At 43.3% G+C, this 12,900-nt stretch overlaps 1 protein-coding gene across 8 annotated transcripts in view; it reads right to left on the minus strand.

Annotated features, from left to right (window-relative positions):
* Positions 1 to 12,900, minus strand: part of KTN1 (kinectin 1) — a 233,443-nt gene that overhangs the window by 58,999 nt on the left and 161,544 nt on the right. For all 8 annotated transcript variants that reach the window (XM_082275742.1, XM_082275737.1, XM_082275736.1 and 5 more), the window contains exons 20-26: positions 12,723 to 12,813; positions 6,869 to 6,937; positions 6,733 to 6,767; positions 5,383 to 5,473; positions 4,539 to 4,607; positions 4,396 to 4,433; positions 1,726 to 1,816 (exon numbers count right to left, since the gene is read on the minus strand). In XM_082275742.1, the coding sequence (XP_082131868.1) occupies positions 1,726 to 1,816; positions 4,396 to 4,433; positions 4,539 to 4,607; positions 5,383 to 5,473; positions 6,733 to 6,767; positions 6,869 to 6,937; positions 12,723 to 12,813 (484 nt within the window). The remainder of the gene's footprint in view (positions 1 to 1,725; positions 1,817 to 4,395; positions 4,434 to 4,538; positions 4,608 to 5,382; positions 5,474 to 6,732; positions 6,768 to 6,868; positions 6,938 to 12,722; positions 12,814 to 12,900) is intronic.

Below are 12,900 nucleotides of genomic sequence, written 5' to 3' on the forward strand. Positions count from 1 at the left end.
TTTGAGATCAACAAATACATTTGATGACAACTGCAAAGCAATAACTTTTGGCAGAGAGGGGCAGTTTTGTGCTTTCTTAATTGACAATGTAAGCGTCAAAAAAAATGCCCTGCAAAATAGAATTCCTTGTATGAAAAATGGGTTTCATATTTTTTTTTTCCAACACAAAATCCATATGATTTTTTTTACTAAAATTAACACATTTTTGTTTTTGTAATAGTAGGAAAAATGTGCTCCTGGGTGAAACTTATGGGAATCTTGTGTAAAAACATTTGTAAATTAGACTACAAATACTTTAGGCAAATATATATAATGAAACAAATTGTAATTGGATCAAAGCCTTTCCTTTTAAAAAATGGTCTAATGGAAAAGTTGGTCTGCTGACAGCACAAAGCATAAACATTTCACACTTGCTACAGTAGAGAGTAATATGTAATTAAGGGACCGGACATTGCGAAACATTATGTGTGTGCCTACATCCAACCTATCCGCTAGATCATGACACAGATAAACTGAACCTCGTGGTTTGCATAATTAGATGTGGGGTTATCAAGCAAGGTGCAAAGATAATGGAGGACATAGAAATTGGTCTATTAAAAGGTAGGCTGTTTACTTTGCAAGAAATTTTCCTTTATCTTCGTAAATAAGGTGTAGCTCTGCTGACTAATATAACTGAATCATGTGCAACCAAAAATCTATTTTTTACCCACTTTACATGCACATGATTGAGTGTTCTTTTGTAGGGGTCTCCAAACTTTCTAAGAAAAGGGCCAGTTTACTGTCCTTCAGGCTTTAGGAAGCCAGACTTTGGCCAGTGGGTATAAACCATGCCCCACCATTGGTTTTATTAGGAGGAATTGTGCCCCATTGTTGGTATCAGTGGGGAGAATAGTGCCCCATCATCGGTGTTAGTTGGAGGAATGGTGGCCAATCATTGGTGTCGTTTGGAGGAATAGTGCCCCATTGTTGGTATCAGTGAGAGGAGTAGTGCCCAATCAATGGTGTTAGTGGGAGGAATGGTGGTCCATCGCTGGTGTCTGTTGGAGGAATAATGGCTCATTTGGAGGAATGGTGGCCCATCGTTGGTGTAATTTGGAGGAATGGTGGTCCAAGGGCTGGATACAGGCAACCAAAGGGCCACATCTGGCCCCGGGCAGCAGTTTGGAGACTATTGTTCTATTGCAATGTGAATTTTCACCATATTAAGTTATGGGAAATTTCCCCATGCAAACTAAAAAAAAAAAAAAAAAAAAACTTTCAAAGTGAACAGCCTATTGCCTTTAGAAAATAAGCACCATACTATCTAAATAAGTGCTGCAATCCTATTTCATGTGGAAATTCGCAATTTGTTTTGAAATTGGAAATTTGTTTTGACTTGCACCCGTAATCACAGACCGCTGAATGTAACATATCTGCACAAAGTTTAGTGTTACACTTGCAACCTAAATTCTGCTTAAAACGTGGACATATAAAAATGTCAGGGGCCTTTGCCATATTGGCAGAAAACCATTCTGAAAATGTCTGAGGCAAGCTACATTCTTACCGCAAATCTGTCCCAATATAACATAATACTAGCCCCCTTACAGAAATTATTATATTGTAACTTGCTTGATGAATGCTAGCATGCAAAAATTAATTATTGATTGAATGCTCACAATTACAATGGCCTTTACAACATTTCTGTTCAATGATAATAAACTACAAGGATTAATATTAAGGAGGTACCTGTACAGTATTTCCCTCTTTATCAGCCCGTAACTTCTCTGCTTGAAGCAAATCTTCTACAGACCTGATTTTGCCATCCTTTTCATGGATGCTAAAACAGAAAATGGTTTGTGTTAAAGTTGGCAAGTTTTGATTTTTAAAATATATTCCAATTTGTTTACTGCTGTGTCACAACTACAGGCCACAGCAACTGTTACCCAGATCAAGACTGAAATGTAATTGCTGGCAAGTCCAGTATTATGTAATAGGTATGACATACTGTTAAGGAATAAGGGCTTCCTTTTCTCTAACTATGGGCTTACATTATTTTAACTTCTTGCCGCCCGTGCTATAGCCTATAGGGCTCTAATTTCCCGGAGGCCGTCTTTAAACGACCTCCCAGTGACAGGCTCCCCGCGCACTCCCGCGAGCGTGCATCGGGGAAAATCTGTGTCGGCCGTGTCCCTTGGACACAGCCAATAACAGATCATGGTAAATGGCCAATCACAGCGGCCATTTACCACGTGATCGGACCGTGCAATGAGAGATGATCTCATATGTAAACATATGAGATCATCTCTCATCGCCAGCTCTCCTTCCTCACACAGAGACTGCGGTCTAGGGGACACAGAAAAATGTAATCAGGGCACTGATCACCAGTGCCCTGATTACAAAAGAGGCAAATAAAATACAATAAGTGCCCACCATCAGTGCCCACAATCAGTGCCCACAATCAGTGCCCATAGTGCTGCCAGTCAGTACCCATCAGTGCCTGCTCATCTAGTCACTGATGGGCACTGGCTAGCAGCACTATGGGCACTGAGTGTGGGCACTGATGGTGCTGCCCATCAGTGCCGCCCATCAGTGTCACCCGTCAGTGTCCAGCAGTGCCACCCATCAGTGTCCAGCAGTGCCGCCTCTCATCGCCCATCAGTGCCGCCTCTCAGTGCGCAGCAGTGCCACCTCTCAGTGCCCAGCAGTTCCACCTCTTAGTGCCCAGCAGTTCCACCTCTTAGTGCCCAGCAGTGCCACCTCTCAGTGCCACCTATCAGTGCTCATCAGTGCGGCATATTAGTACCTCTTCATCAGTTCCACCTCATCAGTGCCCATAAGTGCCACCTCATCAGTGCCGCCTCATCAGCACACATCAGTGAAGGAGAAAATGTATTTATTTTCAAAATTTAATCGCAGAAATTTTTTAAATACCACCAAAAGAAAGCTCTATTTGTGTGAAAAAAATGATAAAAATTTCATATGGGTACAGTGTAGCATGACAGCGCAATTGTCATTCAAAGCGTGAGAGCGCTGAAAGCTGAAAATTGGCCTGGGCAGGAAGGGGGTGAAAGTGCCCGGTAGGCAAGTGGTTAAGAGGTTAAAGGCCATCTAAAGCCAAAGTTTTTGTGTATAGTTTTGGATAGAGTAGCGATGGGTTAGAACCACTATAAATTTTCTATTGTGTTTGTGTGTCCTGTTCATCAGATTCACTCATCTTTTGGTTAGCACTCTCACCAGGACGGAAATCTTAAATGTAATGGTTGTCACCGGAACAAACAATCAAAGACAAATGTTCCTATGGGAACACCCACTCCGGTGACAACTGTCTAAAAGGTGATTTCCCTCCACTTCAAACAGAATTTTTATCACTTCCTATGGTATCTTACCATACCATTCCCTACATAGTCCAAAACTAAGTAAAAGAACATTTTTATCCTTAAAATACACTTTCATGGGTTGAGGCAGCGTGTAGGCAAAGGAATTGTGGCACTTGAGCCTAATTTACTATTCAAAGAAAAGGGCATACAAAAACAACGATTCCATCTGCCAGGGTAAGCTGCTTCTAGTTTATACTTTAACTACTTGCCCTCTGGAAGATTTACCACAACCCTCCCAATGACCAGGCCATTTTTTTGCACTGCATTACTTTATCAATTGGGCGGTCACGCAACACTGTACCCAAATTCAATTTACATCATTTTTTTTTTCCACACAATTAGAGCCTTCATTTGGAGGTATTTGATAACCATTGTATTTTTTTACGCTATAAAAGAAAAAAGACCAAAAACTTTGAAGAAAAAAAAAAAAAATGTATTTTTTTTACTTTCTGCTCTAAAACCTATATCTGATAAAAAAAAAAGTAAAAAAATGAATTTTTTCATAAATTTAGGCCAATATGTATTCTGCTACATATTTTTGTTAAAACCAATCCCAATGAGCATATGTTGATTGGTTTGCCCGAAAGTTATAGCTTCTACAAATATATATATATATATTTTTTTTACTAGTAATGGCGTGATTTGCGATTTATAGCGGGACTGCAATAGTATGGCAGGCAATATGACACTGACACTTTGGGAAACAAAAACCAGTACATCCCCGCTGACAGCACAGAGCTCTGTGTTGTCTACATTCACAGAGCTTTGTCCTGTCAGCCTCTTCGCATACAGTGAAACGTGCCCCTAGAGCTGGATCATGTATTAGATACACGATCCATAGCAGGAAAGCTGCTCTACCACCGTACTCCTACGAGAGGTGGTCAGCAAGTGGTTAAATCAATTCAGAACCTGCTGACTCAAACATTCTTAGTCGGGGTATGCTATTTATTTGTCCTAAATTAGCATTGTCTGGAAAAAACTCTGCAGGCCTCTGACCCAGAGATCTCACCAATTTATACTTTAGAATATAAACACTTACACATTCTTTAGATCTTCTACAACAGATGACAGGGCTGCCTAAAAGGGTGAGATACAAACAGTTATTACAAAGGTATAAAATAACCGGTACATGCTTGATGTGAGACTGACATGCCTACAGTACAACTTAAATTAAACCATTACCTGGTCATTATGCTGAGCCTTCAGATTCTGCACATCCCTTCTTAAAGATGCATTTTCATCTCTAAGCAGCTAAAATGTAAAAAAATGAATAATAAAATGAATGCTAACACTACCAAACAAACTAGTATGCCATGGCGCCCACCTACAGATACTTAAGGTTCATGTAATGCATGAGTCCCATATCCATATGGTTTGAAGACACACCTGCTGCTACACTAAGAGCTTAGATAAACACAAAGCTCACATTAAACAGTAATAAATCATATCTAAACCCAAGAACAAAAAAAATGCAGCTTACCTGTCATTGTGGCTGCTGCATTAGGTTTCCTTTTTTAAACTTTGTTTCCCCATTAATTTTTATTTGGTGATCCTAGTAAAAATGCTCACTTAGCACCAATGTAACCCTAAGACAGGACTTTAGAACCATTTCACCCAACAAACCCTGTCAATAAAATTTGGTAGAGGTCTTCTGTAGTCCACAAAGATAGGTGGGAACAATTCTAATTTTGCATTACCGTTTTTTTTTTTTTTGACAAAAAAGATATGACAAGATGCTTTGAAAGCATGGCTTCCGGGCCAAAAAAAATAAATAAATAAATTAAAAATAAATTCACTGCAGGGTTTATTAATGTGCTAAGTGAGTGGCAGTGCTCATCAGACTAAAGTATTGTGCAAGATTTCCTTTTAGACCACCTGACTACTCCATTACACCCGGCTAAAAATAAATCCTTGAGGGGATTCTATTACTATTCTAGGTCAGAAAGAACGGGTTAATTGCTATAGGTAATAACAGTGCGCTTTCCTCTCAATGTTAAATTGATCAGAAAAATTTCATAAACTTTACCCTCAATTCTTCTTCTCTGTTTGCAACCTGTATCAGTCCACTTTCCAAAAGTTCCTCAACCGTTTTGATCTTCTCATCTTTCTCTTGAATACTAAAAAACAACAAGCCATTTTGAAAATATTTTCTGTACAAAATGAATCCTCTGCATTCTTGCTCTAGATATAGTGGTGGTATCTGTGGGAAGACTGGGACTTAAATGTAACCGTGATTTATAGAGCACTCAAGCCCTAAGTAAAATAGAACACTATTTACTGCTCATGGCTAACAATATGTTGAGATCTAGTCAGTTTTCTCTCCTTATAAATGTAGTACAGCTTTAAGGTGTAAGTCTCTACAAATTTCCACACTCTTGTCTCTGCAGAAAGCTGAACATCTATGGGATCGACAACAAATTTTTCGCCAGGTGCAGAGCAGCACGTAGTTGGTGAAAGATTACTTGTGCCTCCCGTGCAGCAAAGAGAAGAAGCCAGATAGGCAATTATAGCCTACATGTAAAAGACACTGCTGCCATTCCTATAACAAACATGTCACCACTTTATGCATATGTGAGTGACCACGGGAAAGGGTTAGAGATGTTGATGAGGGCTTATTAGATGATCTTATAAATCAGAATTTGCATATCAGTAACCTGCTTGGGCTATAAAGAAAGAAGGAATGCAATTAAAACAGCTGATATAGCAGGCTATGGAGGCACTACTAGGATAACATTCTTAGGAAAAAAGAAAGCTCAACTTACCATATTTTTCAGACTATAAGGCGTAGTGAAAATCCTATAATTTGATCAAAAACTGGCAGTGCGCCTTATAATCCGGTGCACCTTATATATGGAAATAATTTGAATATTTACCGTTAACTGGATGGTTTGACCAAAGGGGTGCAACCACTGGACATAAGTGTCAATCGTTCCTTCAAGGCGAAACTGTGAATCACGTGGGAAAACTGGATGATGGAAGGAGAGCACTCCTTCACGAAGACTGGGAGGCAACGCCGGGCCAGTTATGCCCATGTGTGCCAGTGGATAGTGGATGCCTGGCATAAAGTATCCGCCAGAACAGTCATCCGAGGGTTCGCAGTGAGCACCTGTCAGTAAACCTTGCGCGGATCAACGTTCCATAAAAAAAAGTGCACCTTAAAATCCGGTGCGCCTTATATATGAAAATAGTTTGTAAATTTACTGTTAACTGATACTGCGCCTTATAATCCGGTGCGCCTTATAGTCGCGAAAATACGGTAATCAACATTGCTTCATACACAGTATTTTTTACAACTGTAACCTCAAATACAGTTGCTGCTTTTAGGACACTCATGTTACTGTCCAATTAGGCAACCACAATAAACTCCAACAATTACCTCTTCTCCATCTGCCCAAGTAATTCTTTGTTTGCCTAAAAATTAAAAATATATATATGCTTTATAATTGCAACTTTATCATAGAGACCACAAAACACTGAAGGATATATATATATATATATATTTTTTTTTTTACCTGATCCAGTAACTGTTCCTGCAGTTTCTGTACTTGTACCTGTAATTCATTATTTAGAGTTTGTAGCGCCTGGGAAAAAAAAAAAAAACCCCAGATTATAATTTAAGAAATCAAATTAAAGGGTCAATCCAATAAAACCCTACAGGTGTATCTGGTGGGCTCACCCAGTCACCCATCCACTTTTTATTTTTCTTGCAGGCTTCAAAAGTGAGATCTCTGTGCCGCAGTTTATGGTTTTGTCCACGCCCATTATTAAAAAAAAAAAAAAAGTATTGAAATCGTAAAAAAAAAAAAAAAAAAAAATCATAGCACCGATCCCAGCTGCAGCTGTTACTCGACACCTCAAAGACCAAGAGCTGAGTGATCAAACACTGCTAATCGGTCAGTTCTTGGTCCTCAAAATGGGACTTTTAACTTACCATTTCTCTGATGTTCATTGACAGACAGCTCCTGATCTTCTTAACCAATGGATTATACTGCCCCCTACAGGAGTAGGACACTAGGCAGAAAAGTCTAGCTAAAAGTCTAAGGGGGTATACTCCCCCTCTCTGTTATAGGTACTCAGTTTTGCTACAAACCATGTCAGAAGAATTACAACTCCACAGAGGGGTGGGTGCTGTGTGGTCAATGAAAATTAGAGGATTAGATTTTACGGCAAGTCAAAAATCCAATTTTCTGTTTGATCATTGATGGGCATGGCTTCTGATCTTTGGGACACCCCAAAGCAGTGTCAAACATGAGGGGGTGGGAACAGCGAAAAAGAAATTGCCAAGGCTAACTATAACCAACCGGGTAAACAGGAGCTCAACCAAAACAACTGGAGCTCACCTGAAAAAAACAATATACCCTCAAAGAGGACCAGGTCCTCTAGCAGCCTGCAAAACCTTGTGGCCAAAGGAAGCATTTGCAGATGCCAACACATCCGATTTATAGAACTTTGTGAAAGTGTGCACCGTCGACCAGGTGGCCGCCTTGAAAACCTGCGTCACTGATGCCTAATGACTGAAGTCCCAGGAAGCACTTCGCACCCGAGTAGAGTGAGCCTTGACAAGGAAAGGAGGAACCTGACCCTTGAATCATCGCCTGTCTGATCCATCTGGAAATGGTCGCAGAGGAAGCGGACAACCCTTTCTGAGGCCCATCCTTTAGCACAAATTTTATGAGGCCCATCCTTTAGCACAAATTTTATGAGGTCCATCCTTTAGCACAAATTTTAGGAGGCCCATCCTTTAGCACAAATTTTATGAGGCCCATCCTTAAGCACAAATCATGAGTCTGCCTTCCTAAAAGACTCTGTAGCTGCCAGGTACATCCTAAGCGCCCGGACCACATGCAAGGCACGCAAACCAGCAAAGTTTTGGCCCGGGCGCAAGGAAAGCAACACTGTCTTCATTCAAATGAAAATCAGAGACAACCATTGGAAGGACAGGGACGAAGAACCACTTTATCTCTGTGAACCACCAAGTAAGGTGAACGACAGGATAAAGCCACCAATTCAGACAAACTGCGCGCAGAAGGGATAGACACCAAGAAGGCCACCTTCTGGGAAAGCGTAAGCAGGGAAATCTTCTGAAGATTCTCAAAAGGAGATTTCTGAACACCTGAGAAAACCAAATTGAGGTCCCAAGGCGGCAATAGAGATCGCACTGGTGGGGCCAAGTGCCTGACTCCCTGAAGAAAAGTATGCACCAAGGAGCGTGTGGCCAAGGGCCTTTAAAAGAAGACCACTAAGGCCGAAACCTGATCCTTGACATTATTTAAAGGCCAGTTTCTACTCAACCCCCAGTTGAAGGAAGGCCAAGATCGGAGCCACTGAGAAAGAGCGAGGATGAACCCCAAGAGATTCACACCACGCAATGTACGTCTTCCACGTACGATGGTAGATCTTCCTAGAAGTAGCTTTCCTATCTTTTAACAGCGTTGGAATCACCGATGCAGACAAACCTCTATCTAACAGCATCTGGCGCCAACAGCCATCAACAGCCAAGCCGTCAAAGCCAGCGACACTAAAGCAGAATGGAAGATTGGTCATTGGGACAGCAGATCCTCCCTGAGAGGAAGCCTCCAAGGAACATTGTCGACCAGCTACACAAGGTTCGGAGCCACTAAGATGACCGGAATCTCTTCTGCCTCGATCCTGCATAGAAGTTTTCGTAGAAGCTTGAGAGGAGGGAAGGCGTAAATCAGACAATACTTACCCCACGGGGCCACCAGCGTGTCTGGCTCCTGCCAGAGTATCCTGTTACCAAGCCACAAACCTCTGCACCTTTCCGTTGAGCCGAGATGCAAACAGATCCACCTCGGGGACGCCCCACCGGCGAGTGAGACACAACTGATGAAACTCCTCTGGATGAAGGGACCACCCTTGGTCCAACGCCTGCCGACTGAGGTAATCCGCCTGCCAGTTTTCCACCCTAGGAATGTGTACGGCGGAGTGGGCTGGAACAAACCACTCTGCCCACCTTAGAATGCCGGCTACCTCCAGAGCCGCCAGGACACTTCTTGTGCCCCCCTGGTTATTAGCCAAACCTGCTAAAACAGCTGCATGTAGGACTGCGCAAACAGAGCTGTCTTGAAGGTGGATACCACCAGATTCAGAACCTGTGTGCAAGTTGGGAGAGAGAACTGTGTGTGACAGCAGCCGGTGAATCACGGCCTGTGTTCCTGAAATTTAATTAAAATTTAAAATCAGACCTAAGTAAATCAATTGCCTGGACCGGGATAAGGGGAACCTTAGGTAGTTTGGACATCACCTGAACCTTTGCAGGATTTAAATCCGCACAAGGAAACTCAGGACCTAAAAAACCTGAAAAGAACAACTTTGTCCCCCTTTCTGGGTACCCCCAAAAGAAACATTTTGTGGATCTCTTTAATGCTCACAAAATAAGTTTAGGGGGCCTGAAACCAGCGAAGATGTCCCCCCACCGTAATAAACGGTGAGGACAGACCTTCATGCTAAAAGGGTCTTGTCTGCTGGTGCTGAGAAGCTAGCTCTAGGCTTACCAGACCAAGGTTGCTTGGAATATCCCAGGGAAAGTTTAAAAGATCTTTTTACCTTATTCTCCATCCAAGAAGCACGAAAATTTTCTATGGGCTGAGAAAGAGGGCCCCGGTCTGCAACGAGGCTCCTTCCCTTTCCTTGACTGTGGGAGGAAGGTACTCTTCCCCCTGTGATACCCTTAATGATGTCATTCAGGGTAGCCTCAAACATGGCAAATCAATGAGAGCTTCCTTAGAGGCTTGGTCTGCAGACCAATTTTTAAGCCACAGCATGTGCCTAATCACCACCGCTGAAACAAAATTTGGACAGCACAGGAGCTGTATCCAAAGCTGCATCACAAAAACTGCAGCCCATGGACCAACTGGTCCGCTAAATCAACAAAAGCAGCAGTGACCTGCTCACTCCCCAGGCCCTGGCGCAAAGCTTGGCCCATTCAGTTAGGGTCTGAGACACCAGGGCTGAGGCAAAGACAGGCCGCAATGCCGAAACAGCCACAGTAAGCATGCTGCGTGCCACAGCTTCCCCTTTCCTGTCAACCGGGTCCTTAAAGGATGGGGATTCCTCTCCTGGGATCATGGTTGCTTTATTCAACCTGTCCACTGGTGAACTAGTCCACTTTTTTAAAAAGTGACTCCTCAAAAGAGTAACGTACAGCAAAATGTTTGGGGACCACAAAGGGTAATTTTGGTTGTTCCCATTCCTTACAGGAAAACCTGTCAAAATAAGGCACATAAGGAAACACCTTTGGAATACGAGGCGACTTATGCGTACCAAACGACATCAGCAGCATCCTCCATTTTTAAAGTCTCACGCGCTGCAGTGATAAGTGCATCTACCAGTGCTTTTTCATTCGCTGCTGCGACCATGGAGGAATCATCATCATTATCGGATGGATCTGGGGGGGTGATATTATGCCCCCGTGGACGGGCCACATCCACGGCGGCATCAGGCTCAGAGTCAGAGGAGACAGACTGAGCAGGGAAAAGTGGGGGACGCTTCCTCCTGGGCCTTTGCCCCCAGGCCACTTCCACCCAGGACACTAACGACTGCAGGACCACCGTCAGTGCAACCATGGGAAGCTGAGGTTCCGAGGGACCTGCCATCTCCATGGAGGGGGTCAGTGGGGGAGATGCGACCCTGAGGCTCCACAAGGAAAGGAAAACCTTGCAGTACAAAAACTATCTTTCGGCACCACTAAAGGATTCCCTCAAGACTCAGGGTACCTATCCGCAGAAAGATAACAGGGACCCCCAATGACTCACCCTACTGACCGGAGGAGAGCCGAGAATTCGAAGCCAGCATCATCATGGACGCCCTCCCTGTTCATATGTCCCTGGTACAGGAAGAGGAAACTGAGAAGGAGCTTCAGCATCCCCACAAGGCTTCAGTTGTCTCCAGCATCTCCCGGACTAAGGGAAAATGGCCCCCGTGACATCTACACAAACATGGCCGCCACATGGAGACCAGTCCCCCCCCCCCTCTGAAGGTAGGACCCACGTTAGGGGACCCCCTTGCACTATACCCACACTGCAAACAGTAGGGCATGCATCTAGGGGTCTCCTACACTGGGAACCCTCCAGACTACCAGGGCAGGACACACACTATCCTAGGACCCTTACAGAATGGGGATAGAGGGGGAGAGCCCAGGGGTCTACACTGCATTCTCTGCCCGGGGACCCCCACCAGACTCCAGCTCCACACGGGGGAAAGGGAGTGGGAGAAGCCCAGCTCACTGAGGGTTTAAAGGATGGGAGGAGGGAACCTGCAGGCAGGTTTGACCGTCCTTGGAGGTTACCCATGCCCACACCAAAAAAAAAAAAAACGCCAAAAGGGGAGAGGGGGCAATACTTTCCCTTTCATGGTGCCGGTAACGCTCCTGACAGAATCCTCGCCACCGAAGTAGGGGAGCTGTCGGCCAAGGGACCGCTGCGTGACTCCGACCCAAGCCCGGTCGTATGCGACCCTGCAAGGTGTTTAACTCACGGGCCATCATCTGTCCGTGAGGCAATGTCGTGGCCAACCTAGGGTGTAGCTGCAGTCTGCACACGCTCACGGCTGGGCTGGGGGGACCACTGGATCTAGATTAACCAGCCCAGCAGTTGATTGTAGATCTCCCGAGAGAAAAAACAAAATAGATTTAAGGAATGAGAAAAAAATTGCAAGAACCAGAGATCCCAGTTGGAAGCCTAGATCCTTACTCCTGACTAGACAGATTAAAACTGATTACCGAGAGCAGAACGGGAGGTTATATATCAAGCTGAAGACGGCCCATGGGTGTAGCCAGGTGTTTTTTGTTTTGCCTAGTCCTACTCCTGGAGGAGGCAATATAACCCAGTAGTTATGATTTATGGAGCGCTATCTCCGTCGATGAACGAAAGAGAAATAAACTTTTTTTTTCTAATAGGATTGAGATCTGGTCTAATTGTCAATGTATGTTTGTAGTCTCATTAGCTTGTTTAATATACTTTAATATGGCTACTTACTGACTTCTCAGGGTCAGGGTTTTCATTTCTCTGCTGCTACACTATCATTAATCTCTGCCATCAGCTAAACACAACAGGTCTCAAATTATAAGAATAAAGGGGGAAAACATATGTTCATTCCACTGAGATTTTACTGGCAATCCTAGCAACATTACCCTCTTGATGGGTTTAAAATAATCACATTGGGTTTAGAGAAATAGCTCTTACCATGACATTTCATATGCATAATTTTACAGCTGACATTTTTCAAAGAAGGAATGTGTACACTCGCTATGCACTGCTAATTGACATTAACCCAATGTAGTTGCAAATGTAGATTTTTACTTGTACATCATCATTTACTAATATTTAGCTGGGTTTGCCTAGGTACCTTGTGCTCCTCAAGGCTGATGGTTACTTTCCCAAGCTGAGCCTCTAGTCTCTCCTCCAGTGCTCTCATTTTTTCATCTTTTTCAGTAACACTAAATAAAAAAATACTTATATAATTAAAGGGCAAATAAACCTAAAAAAAAAAGTTACACATTCGAAACAGCAATAACACTCTAGAG

Source organism: Pelophylax lessonae (assembly GCF_965119305.1).
Source record: "Pelophylax lessonae genome assembly, chromosome: 13".
Taxonomy (NCBI): Eukaryota; Metazoa; Chordata; class Amphibia; order Anura; family Ranidae; genus Pelophylax; species Pelophylax lessonae.